This window comes from Anopheles arabiensis, chromosome 3 (assembly GCF_016920715.1).
Source record: "Anopheles arabiensis isolate DONGOLA chromosome 3, AaraD3, whole genome shotgun sequence".
NCBI classification, from domain to species: domain Eukaryota; kingdom Metazoa; phylum Arthropoda; class Insecta; order Diptera; family Culicidae; genus Anopheles; species Anopheles arabiensis.
This window is the reverse complement of record NC_053518.1, coordinates 55,388,166-55,400,966: the sequence shown is the minus strand read 5'-3', so window position 1 is coordinate 55,400,966 and position 12,801 is coordinate 55,388,166. Positions and strand designations below refer to the sequence as shown.

The window sequence follows — 12,801 nt, the reverse complement described above, 5'->3', positions numbered from 1 at the left end:
TTGATTATTTTTATGTGATAATTAGAAAAGCAGCAAATTTAGAACAAACATAAAAAAGTACAGCAATCGCTATTAAAGATAAAACTAATCGGCAATTCATGAGTATAAATAAATTATAATAATATTATTAAGCTATCATTTTTAACAGCAAAAGAGTTGTAACAACTTCAACATTTACAATTAAAACAATCTTGCCTGAACGAATCTACAACTCGCTGAACATGTCTATATAATCCTCGAAAATCCTGTATACATTAAAAAGGGTTGGAATAAAAAACAAAAGATTATTCATTTATTAACCCAGCTATTGATAAAGCAGGATAAAGAAAAATATACAAGTATTTATTAACCTCATTAACCTCACTTTAAAAAAGAGCCCTAAAGTAATTTGAAATTTATTTATGAATATTTCTAATATTTTATATGTTCATAGGAACTCATAGGAAATGTTACTCCAATTGAAAGCTTTTGGGGTGTTTATGAACTTCTTTCTTTCAGATTATTTTTCATAAACCATAGTGCAACAATGAAAAAAATTAAACCTGTTATTTACTTGTAATTTAAAAACTTAATTCCGTAGGTATCGATTCGTCTTAAAGCAATTTAAAATATTTTTCATTTAAATAATGTACACTTAACACTGCTAAATATTGTACACTGCCTGGGAATATTTTAAGGAATGTAGCGCTTCTCCAATGTAACGTAAAGGGCTGAGCCTTACCGAATTTTATTTCCAAATATCTGCGTATTCGTTCGTACTCCTTGTCACCATTGGTAACAATCAGGATGTTGTCAACATACGTCAGAGAGTAAAACGAACGCCAATTCACCCGAGGTCTTCGCAAATAGACAGTTATCAGCTTCGGTAGCTTCATACTGTAACTGGTGCAACACGTCCATGATGGTCTTGTTCCAGACCCTTCCAGCTTTGCTTAAGGCGATACAAGCTCCTCCTCATATAAATACGCCGTCTTGATATCGACGTGATTCACCTGCATCCCGCGTCGTGATGCTACCGACAAAAGTGCTCGGAATGTGCTAAATTTCTGACTACAACCCTGAGCGACGTGTCGAGCATTTTATCTTGCGACATTCCCGTGCTCGTCCAGCTTCTTCTGGAAAACCCATCGACATTCGATTGGCTTCCGGTTGGAGGGCAGACACATGAGATCCCAGGTGCAATTTTCATGTTGCGCATCAATTTCCTCATTCATTGCGGTCTTCCGATACTCCCACTCAGAGCTTGCTAGCGCTTCTGCTAGCGTCCGTGGTTTCCATGATGTTTGAGCGGCTATTTTGCTTTATTTAGCGAATCGTTCAAGTGATACTCCTCTGTTGACTCTACTGGATACCCGAATCGATATACTTGATGTTGTCGGTTCACTCGGTGCGTTGAGGGGGCGTTCAACGGTATCAAGTTGCTCGGTGAGTGTAGCATCGTCATCGGAAGATGCATCACCTGTATCATCCTCATAATCTAACGTTAATTCTTCTGAACTGCTATCCACTAGCTCACCGAGAACGTCCCCTGCAACGATAGGAAGAGAATTAGATGCGGAATTTTCGATCGGGGAAAAATGGTATTCAGTAAAATTTCCATTTTCGTCCTCTTCTTCTCGGCAAACGCTAGTTTGTAAGAATTGTGCATCTCGGCTGTTGACGATCTTTCCGGTACTTCGATCTAGGAATCGAAATGCTTTCTGTTGCGATGAGTAGCCAAGAAAAGCAATCTTTTGTGCTGCTGCATCGAACTTCGATCGATTCTGCTTCGGAATCCTCACGTAGTCCTTTTCGCTATGAAAGTGTAATTTTCACTTATTCGATCGCGCCTTTGCCTTGGGTGGATTTTTCGTATATTTCGGTTCGTTCTTAGTGTTCCTGGTGTCTGCTTCCTGGTCGCTCGCTAGTTTCCGACACTCACGCTGCTTGTGCCCTGGTTTCTTACAATAATGACAATAAATTGTCTTCTTATACGAACCAGTTTTCAGGACGGACTCGGAGTAGCTTTCCTGCTTCGTTACTTCGTTAAACGAAGCATCGGCAGCAGCATCGTTTCCTTCGGTAGAAACTTGCTCTCCCTGGTCTGCCTTGGCGATGTATTTCCAAAGATTCTCACAAATTAGCAGTAGTTTGGTATTGAACTTCTAGCTGCTATAGTTCGTTACATTCTACTTGGGGACTTAAACTTTTTTCATTATTTCTTCAGAAATGTTTCGCTTCTGGGCCCATAACTTAATAGAGTTAATATAAGTCAACCTTCTTGTTCTGAGGTAAAATTGTAACTAACTTTATTTTCTGATAGCTTAAACATATAACTTATTAATCACCTGCTATTTATCGTACTTGCCCTTTTGGATGTAGCATACAAAATACATGCCTGCTTCAACATTAATAACAAATATCAATGAATATAATGAAATTTAAAATTCAACATCAAACGTTGTGAAAATGTATTGTAAAATGGCCTTGCCATAGTGCAAAATGTCATGAGTATCACGAGATTTTCACCAACGAAAACAATGAACATATCCGTGGTACCTTGATGCTCATTGCTGATACTCAATGAAAGTGAGTCGTGACATGCCGATTACGACATCCGAGTGCTTGAGTCAAAAGCGATACCATGACTGACAAGCTGAACTTAATACCGGTCGAGTTAAACAGAGCGAGAAACCATGCTCATTTTGTTTATTGGAATCACTCGCTCGCACCGCATATCTCCCACGACTATCGTGATGATCACCGACTGAAAATGTCGTGACCAAGTGACTGACCAACAGTTAGTCGCACACAATGTCACCAAGCTTGTGATGGTCGCCACAACTGTTTGAGTTTCACCTATCATCATCACAGTAGAGCTCGTGAGGCTGACATTATTTTGTTTTAAGCCGGAATTTAGGCCGGTCTCGTAGTACAGTCGTCAACTCGTACGACTTAACAACATGCCCGTCATGGGTTCAAGCCCCAATTAGACCGTGCCGCCATACGTAGGATTGACTATCCTGCTATGGGGGGAAATCAATTAGTCACTGAAAGCCAAACCCACAACAGGTAAAGGCAGGCCTTGACCGACAACGGTTGTTGAGCCAAAGAAGTAGAAGAAGAAGCCGGAATTTGTCATGAATATGTCTGAATAGAACTGATCACATTTTAAAAAAATGATGACAAAGTGGCTGACCAAACCGTTGGTTCCTAAAATGTCACGAAGTGTGTTTTGTTCTCACCAGTCGTATTGAGTACCATCTCTGGTCATCACAATTGAGTACGTGACGCAGACATGGAGTATGTTTCAGTCAACATGGATTTTGACATCAACATTTTGCAGCACTGATGGTCATATACCAAATGTCAAATCACATCAAAACAAAGGGGCAAAATGGACCACAACATTGGACTTTAGGCGTTGGTTTAAGCTCTTGCATCTAGGCAGAATTGTGGGAGTAGAGATTTTAGTTTACCATTAAAATGTGTTTAGGCCGGTTTCGTGGTACAGTCGTCAACTTGAACGACTTAAAAACATGCCTGTTATGAGTTCAAGCCCCGAAGAAGAAGAAGAAGTAGAAGTAGTTTCGATCAGACATTCCAATTTTTAGGACTGAGAGAAAAACTCTCAGCCCCACTATCTGATCTGAAAATAGTTATCTGAACGTAGAGTGAACGCGCCCACGGCCTGCCCCTGATTTTTTTCAATTGTTGTATGACCTCGTGAATTTGGGCTGGCAGTGGGTGTTAATGTAACACTTCCCTTACACTTTTCCTCCACACTTATGCATACCTTTTATGGTGCTTGATGTTGACTCATAGAGCATTTAGATTTGCACGTTATGCGAAAAATTCGTTATAAGGAGTATTTGTTATGAGGGATTCCGCTGTACTTACATGTATAAGTATTATATTACGTGAAATTTCATTGCTACTATTTATTAACAGCATGCATCAAAATAACACACAGTTCAGAATACCGGTAGATTCATCAATGCCTTCAACTTGGCTTGTTTGTTGAAAAGTATGCGAATCGCTGATTTAAACAATAAAGATTTCGCCCCCTTCATATTTATCACAAAAATGCTAACAAACAGCCCAACCCTGCCACGGGAATATTACCCCAAATCAACAATCCAATAAGAATGTATACATTTTTCAGAGAACCTAACGTGAACGCATAAACAAAAATCTATAGCAAAAGTATCATATAATCACCTCCCCACAAAGCTCGCCAAAAATATAGACGGAGTCTAGACAGATTTGTAAAGGGCACAAACATAGTGGTGCCAGTGTCTAGACTTCTTCCTGGATAAATGTACAGCCAATTCCGGTTTATGTATTTCATACATAACCCATGGCCCTTGGACAGTCTATAAGTCTGTCCGTAGGTAGTTCAGTTGGGCGATATTCCATTCTTATTAGTGCTTTAGTTCGTTTTTATCGACAACTACAAAAAACATAAAATTTAAAACAATTTTTTACTGAGCCCTGATGTTAAATTTTTAATATTTCAAATATATTTTAAATAAATTAAAGGTTAGTTTAAATATGTTATACACCTAGGGAAGTTGTATTCCTTAGAGAATATTTAATATCTAATAACTCTATGGGGTCAAATAGACTATCAATTAAATTTTATACTGAAATAAGAAGAGTTAGTATTCATATTAGTATTTTTTTCAATTATTGAGCAAAAAATCAAAGATAACCATTTTGAGGAGTATGGAACTGTTCAACAATGAAAGCTAAACTAAGCTAAGAAAAATATCCGCGTACTTCATGGAAACGTAGCTCCCTAAGCATATCTCTGGGTTTAATAAACACTCTCCAGATGCTAGAACCTGGTAAAGTAGAATACTTTAAGAACTAAAGAAAGAAAGTTTTCATAATTATACTGAATATAATAACATCAATTTACAATTTACCTGATAAATGGAAAACTCTGGATTGCGTAACCGTTATCCCAGGATACTGGGATATATTTGATTGTATATTTAGTGCTTCCAATAGATCGATGCCGGGATCCAATGCACCACCTGTCGATTGAAAAATTTATAAGTTGCAGTTAGTAGATGCTGTACTCTGATACAAAATCGTTCATTACTCTGGACTAATAATAACATTAAAGGGTTTCCCACGATCTATTTGTTGGTTCCCATAACTTTTTGGTTCTTGCATATTTTTTTGGTGTGTTCCCTCGATTTTTGGGTTATTCTCAGAATTGTTTTGTTCAATTGTATTGATATCCATTCCGTCAATACCAATAAATTATGGGAGCGATCCAAAAATCTATGGAACACGGTCCAAAGATCAATCGACCAATAAATTGTCAGAAACCCTGTATATGAGGAAACATTTTGACTGTATTATAGATGGTCCAATTACATCACGACATGCAAATCCAAAAATGTGATAAAGCTTCTAGCAACTTAAAGGTATGCACTTTTAATTGATATTATACCGTTATGATTTGAATTACGGACAGCTTCAAATACCGAAATACCGAAAAAATACGAAATAGATATTTTCTGTTGGTCAGTTCACTCTCAGAGGCATTCTTAGCAATTTTGCTTCAAACCCACGCCAGTGTTATTTCTTCGATAGTTAATCGCATCCAAGTGCATTGTAATACATCAAAATCTATTGTGGAACTAGTTATCATTGCGAAAACAACATTGTTTTATAATATTGTGCTCTAAATTTCATTAAAACACTTTTTTTTTTTAATTTTGTCCTGAAAACGAAGGAAGTTTTTTAAATCTTATATTTAATTCCGGACAGCCAAAGTAAATTTTTATTAATTGCTTAAAAATATATTTTTGCGGGTTCCACTCTTTGGTTCCATTTATCTAGGAGTGCGAGAAAAAAACAACATACAATCCCCGTTGCATTTAAAAGTGTCGTTCTGTCGGTCTAGGAGGACTCCGACATCCAGAATCAAGTGTCTAAACCCTGAAACAAGTTAAAAACTAAAAAGGTGTAGTTTGTGTGCTGATTTGAACATTATGAAAGGAATTTTGAACCATGTCCGGAACCTGAATAAAATCGTCCGTATTTTGAAACATGAGCTTGAAACTGTCCGGAATGTGAATCAAAATATCGTTCAAGATTTATGATATTTTACAATGTATCAAATAAAATTTTAAGGAATGTACAGAAGGTTTGCTTTAGTAAAGTAAAGTAATATAGATGTTTGAACAATAAAAATTGAATTAATATGAAAATATCAAATACCAAAAATGCCTTAAGTGTCCGTTATTCGAATAGGTTTTTTTTTAAATTAATACAGGCAACATAACAGTGTGATACAACAAATGAATACATGTTCTCTCAGTCAGTAACATTAGAAGAGTAAGTAATTCTAAGAAGAAGTAAGAAGAGTGGGTCATACAGACCATACTAAACTTCTCAGAAATAATGTATTCCTTTACTTGACTTTTTTGTACAGTAGTTATTAAGTTTGATGAATTTTAATATTTTTTAAATTTCATCACCTTTTAGCCAAACACATATGAAATGCTGGATATAGCAATGATATAAGCATTATCAAATCATTGAACCAGACAGCAGTAGTACCAAAAGCATTCTTGTATAAAACAGTTTATGAAAAGCAAGTAATGATTTCATATTGAAGGGCACCTCTTGCGTTTTCGTATATTTTGTGTATCTTTGTGCATATGTTTTTAATTTTTTTATAGAAAATCAATTAGATAAGAGTTTAGAACATATTTCATAAAATTCATTAAAACATTCCCTCCTAAACCTATATTATCTTAGTAGAATATCTCAAATGCTGAACTATATATGAATGAAATCCCAGCTATAAAGATATTTATTTATTTTAAGATTGTGTTGCTGGCGTAGTAGCTTTTAGTCAAATGATTAGCATTGTTCTTCTATTCATGCAAAAGTGTTAAGAAATGTTCTACAAGTTTAATTCAACAATGTTACGAATGATGACAGTCCGACAACGACACCATTGTGCTCTTTAATAATATCGCCAAATATGTACCCTACACCAGCACAATATACCCACGTGATTTTATTGCTATAATTTATGTCGTTTTCAGAGCGATTTGTTACAGTAGTTGAACACGTGCGATATTCCCGTAAGACTTTCAGACTTATCGCAACTAGTCGAAATAGTATCGGAGTATCTTCATAAATTATGCCTGTGATTTACGTCGTTACAGATGCTTCCTAGTTACATTTATACGATATAGAACAATTCATGATTCAAATAATTGAAAATAATAGTCCAGTTAATAATTAATTACGTTGAAATTATTAATCGTTAGTAGAAATTATGAGATTTACTAATAATGTTTGGCCATTTATTAACATTTGATGAGCATTTGATTGTAAAAACCTAAAGAATATTTGTTACAAATACAATTGTTGATTGTAATTTGTAACAACTTGTAACAAATTAATGTTAAGCAATTTTTTTGTTTAACACAATTAATCAATTTAGATAAAATGATTTTCGATTAAATATTTCGTATCACATAATAGAAGCGACATAGTTTAAGCAATCAATTTGGAAACGAAAAGAAGTTCCTAAAAGAAAACAAGAGAAAGTTGAGTTAATAAAAGAAAATAAAACTTCCAACACTACAATAAATCTATTTATGGTCACCCTCGGGGCGCCAGTCAGATGTACTGATGATATAGCTGCTTTGCAGCTTTTGCAAACAAACCGACTTCCTTGCAATGGTGTTTCTTCTTTTGAGGGGTTGTCATGCGTAGCAAAGGTGACTATTACAGTGAGAAAAAGTTTGTTGCGATTCGAGATTCATATAAGCTTGTGTGTTATAGTGCTATATTGCTGTGAAGGGATTTGCAGTCATTTATATGTTCATATTAATTATTTTCGACGTTGCAAATTTTTCAATGAATATATTTTACTGGCTGCGTGATACTATAGGCCGGCATAACCTCGTTATTATTCAATGTAAATTATCAAAAGACATGTGGCGTCCATACATTTGCGGGAAATAGTGCATGTGAATCATTACAAAGTTTTAGTAGCGAAGCTAAATATGAGAATATATTACTGTCTAAAATTCGAAGGGTTTTTCAAGTCAGAATTAAATATCAGTTGACGCTTAGAATTTGATTACCGTGAGGCAAATTTGTATGACCCTTGGAAGCAACTTTTCGTAAAATATCTGTTCCTGTCGTTGAATTATTTTAAAAACTTTTTCATTTTGTTGCGACAAAAAAGTTTATTGGTGCGGAAAATTCGGAAGACATAAAGACAAAAATAGAGATTAGGTGCTTTTCCATGGAAAAATTGTTGGATGACAAATCCTTTCCCTTCCATGGCAAAAAGGATTCGCGAACATTTTTCTGTTTCCTGAAGTGTTTCTTTCTTCGTGATTCAAGAAAGTATACGACAGCGACCCCCAGTATTGCACGAGGTGCAGGGGACCACAGCGAGCTCGATGGCTGGTTCAGGTAAAGCAAGGCCTATTGGAAATCAGGTGTTTACATAGTTGGGAGGTTGGTTCTAGCAATCTGCAATCTTGGTGAATGATTTTTGACCGGGCCACGACGACGAGCGGTATCGTGAGCAGGCCTACACGAGAGAAAGAGAGAGCAAGCAATTTTGACAATTTTGGTAATTTTTTTGTTTCCACCGTATGGAAAACACTTTAAATCCTCAGACACATGATCTCCCATGTGCAGAGATCCAGAGATTCAGCTTAAGTCTAGGTGGCTGGATAGATCACAGGTGGGTCTTATCAGTGATGAGCAAAATGAGGCAAAATGAACTTAAATTCCGAACACGCCGCAACGCCAAGTACAGGGCGTTCTGTTCTTTGTGCGTTAAATGATGAGTCTGAATTTTTTACAGCATGTTGACCGCAAGTAGAATGAGGTTTGTAGAAAAATTGAAGATATACAAAATTATACATTTTTTTAATTCATTACCGAATTGAAAAAATGTTGTTTTTAGTATTTTTTTCAGTTTGTGGTGCTAGAATAAGAAAAGATTTTTTTTTTCATTAAAAGTAAATAAAATTTCCTTTGCAATGATATATTATTCATCCTCCTACTATAAATTTTTACACCAAGTTTGATTAAAACGTCTCTGAGTCATGGTCACTGTCCAAATCTGACGAAGCCTTCTTGGCATGCGAGAGGAAGATGCTTAGAAGGCTTCTTGGTCCCGTGTATGTGGAAGGATAATCGAGGAGCCTTTATAATGACGAGCTATACAAGATGTACAGCAATCTTACTGTCGTGCAGTGCATCAAACTCGCCAGGCTCCGGTGGGCTGGCAATATTGTACGCATGGAAACGGACGACCAAACCCATAAAGTCTTTTTAGGCCGTCCACAAGGACAGAGGAGCCTTGGTAGGCCTAAATAGAGGTGGCAAGATGCCGTGGAGCTGTCCGCCATTCAGGCCGGGATAACGGACTGACAGACGAAGGCGTGAGATCGTGAGCGGTTTCGGACACTCCTGAGGCAGGCCAAGAGCGCAAAGCGGTTGTAGCGCCGGCTAAGTAAGTAAGTAAGTAAGTAAAGTTACGGGTCGAAGTCTAGGGTACGGACTAAACCTCATATGAGTACCACCCGCATCTGGGAGCTACAAGTCGAACGATGTAAGATAATTTTGGACTTATACGAAAAAAATCGGCAGCTCTGTTTCCCTGCGAGAGCATATTAACTGTTGATCCTGTATAAAATTCCAGAACAGACCAATGCATTAGTTATCTCATGGTAAAAGACGTGGCTGACGAGCACAAGATCCTGTATTTAAACAAGCATTTTGCTAGCGTTTGGTGTTAGGATAGGTGGCTTCCGATGGCATAAAAATAGATCCGGTGTTCATTCCAGAAGGCGACAAGGTCAGCATGGAGGTCTACATAGGGTTTTTAAGTAAGTATGTTATTGTGTGGACCAAAGAACAGTACTTTCGAAAGCGTTGTGTTGTTTGCAGTGCAAAAATTGTTTTCAGTGCAAAACTTGTTTGCAGTAACATCTTCTGCTCTGGGCGAAAGATATGTCCGCTGGATTACACTATATGGCGCGACATGAAGGCCAATTCCTATTTTAAACGTCACCCCAGTACAGCAAGCCTCAGACAAACATTGACCCGTGCCTGGAGAAAAATGGATGGAGACTATACAGGGTTTCGAGTCATATAATGGAGTAGTTCAATCGGTTAAGAGAATGTTTCAAACTGGTAGTGAAATCGTTCAAGCACTCTGTGGAGGTTTGCAATCATATTATGAAGTGAGTACCGGTATAATAGCTGCTATGTAGTCCCAGCTTCGTCCGTCGCAACAGGTTCTTTGAGGTGAACTGATTTTTCAGGCTGTAGAATGACTGGTTGGCAGCGCGCAACTCAGCTACCATGCTATTGTCGTTGCTGACCTTTGACCCAAGATAGCTGAATTGTGGGACGACTTAAAAATGCGTTCACCTATCTGTACGTCCCGTATACGTAGGTTCTGATTATTTACAGGGTTTTCGAGGATTATATAGACATGTTCAGCGAGATGTAGATTTGTTCAGGCATATAATAGACTCTTTCAGCGAGATATAGATTTGTTCAGGCATATAATAGACTCTTTCAGCGAGATATAGAATTGTTCGGAAGTAGGCGTTGACATGTTCGGTTATACTGTAGAGCTGTCACTTTCGTACCCCTTGGACTGCAGCTTGGGTCATTCTCATCAAAAGGTAAACAAACGGTTTTCGTAAAAATATGCTTGTTTTAACTAATTCATGTATTAAAAAGCTTGGAGAATGATTATCAACTACTTTTAGGACTTTTAAGAATGAAAAATTGAACCCTGCGGCACAGTGTGTAAACAAACCAAATGACAGCACCACAGAATCGCTGAACATGTCTACGCCTACTTCCGAACAATTCTATATCTCGCTGAAAGATTTTATAATATGCATGAACGAATCTACAACTCGCTGAACATGTCTATATAATCCTTGAAAACCCTGTATCTGCAATCCGAGGTTCTCTGTCGCCTGCTTGATCCCTTCAAAGAGGTATGCTATATAGGAGAGCCGCAGACCAATGATTTATATATAATCAGCGTATCCCAGGATCTGGGTTGACTTAGGATGTATGCCAAGTCGAATAGGAGACAGGCAAGCCCGTCCTTCTGTCGCAGACCTTGGGTGTAGAAAAAGGCTCTGAGAGTTTTCCATTCTTCTTCACCTGGCAAGTGACGTTGGGCATAGTTATTCTAACTAGCCTTATCAGTTTGGCCGGGATTCCAAAAGAGCTTCGTAGAGTTTCGTACAGTTGTACGCTGGCTATGCTGAGGCCACATGAGGTGAAATATACAGCGAAATGAACTATTTGACAGGCGGAATATTTGACGGATAAAGCATCACAGCAACCAGCTAATGTGCAATGTAAACAAATAACGTGTACAAAATCGTAACTAAATCCATTGAACAACTTCAATATCCAGTACTTCGTCAATTTTGAGTCAACAGTTCATAATTTATTCCAATTGTTCTGCTTAAGAAGATATTATTTTTAAGTGAATTTCGAAAGCGGATGTTGTGTCTCCCCCAACCCTTTAGCTGTACCTGTCAGATATTTCACGTGTGAAATAGTTCATTTGCTGTATATTTCACCTCATGTAACCGCGCGGTCAGAATTCAATATTTGAACGCTTTTTAGTTGAACGCTCGATTATTAGCTTACAGTTCAATCAAAAAGCATGCGTTTGTATGGAAAACCGGTTTTTGAAAAATTCACAAAAATCTCAGCCTGCCGAGAAAAATTTCAGATTTTTTTGTATGGAGAAAGGTGCCGATTTAAATGTATCGTAGTTTAGAAACCAATTCACCGATTAAAATGTATTTTTTAGAGATATTCGTGAAAATGCAATATCTGTTTTTGTTCCTATTTTCGGCAGCTTGGTCCTATTTCCGGCAGGCTGTGATTCTATTTTCGGCAACGCGAATGCAGGTCTGAAAATGTTTTAATTGCAAATAGATAGACAAAAATGTTCAAAACAGTTTTAAACTCTCACTTTCCTAAGATTGGTGTTGAAAAGTACTTCAATTATTAATTTTGAGGTATCCATTTTAGTCATTTTGAGGGCAGTATTTACGGTCGCTTTGATGTGAATTGCAAACTAAGTAGGCATTGAAGAAAAGAGACAGTACAGAGAGAGAAAAGAAAAGAAAATAGGCTGCAGAGTACGGCTCCGACTGGCTCACAAATTACTTTTTTTCTCTCAAGTTATTGGAATATTTACAGTGAAATTGGTGATATTTGATACAAGAAATATTGTTTTATGTTTCGACGTACGCATTGTAGTGTTCTGGTTAAGTTTTAAATTATTATTCAGAAAAATTAAAAGTGTGTTTTTGTTTCAAGTTTCGGCAGGCGCCCACAGCAGTTATCTGTCAAAAATCAACATTTACCGTGTACCTATTTTCGGCAGCATTTAAAGTGAATAATTACCTGTTTTAAGTAATTTTAAAATTCCAACCAGGCTAGAATAAATTCCAAAAACTATAAAATCTTTCATAAAACCAAACTTTAATTGTGTTAGTGCTCTGGTTCTCTTTAATAATGAATCCTGCCGAACTATTGGCTGACATCAAATCTGTCGAAAAACTGTGAACTCTGCACATTTTGTTTGTTATTTTGATAAATATCCTGGGAAAGTATGTGACACTTCGTATATAAATAATAAATGAGCATATTGCTATTTCAAAAATATATGTTGAGGTCAATTTCAACACGTTTTTGCGTAATTACACCCTGTTGTTAGTTACCCTGCCGAAAACAGGTATACTGCCGAATACTGGTACAATT

The 12,801-nt window shown here is 37.0% G+C and overlaps 1 protein-coding gene across 10 annotated transcripts in view; it reads right to left on the bottom strand.

Moving 5' to 3' along the window:
* The window catches only part of LOC120899765 (protein kinase C-binding protein NELL2-like), a 94,347-nt gene that overhangs the window by 48,996 nt on the left and 32,550 nt on the right, over positions 1-12,801 (bottom strand). For all 10 annotated transcript variants that reach the window (XR_005739097.1, XM_040305961.1, XM_040305960.1 and 7 more), the window contains exon 3: positions 4,911-5,021. Coding sequence is in view for 9 of the 10 variants with exons in the window: in XM_040305961.1 (XP_040161895.1) it covers positions 4,911-5,021 (111 nt within the window). In the remaining variant the exon portion in view is untranslated. The remainder of the gene's footprint in view (positions 1-4,910; positions 5,022-12,801) is intronic.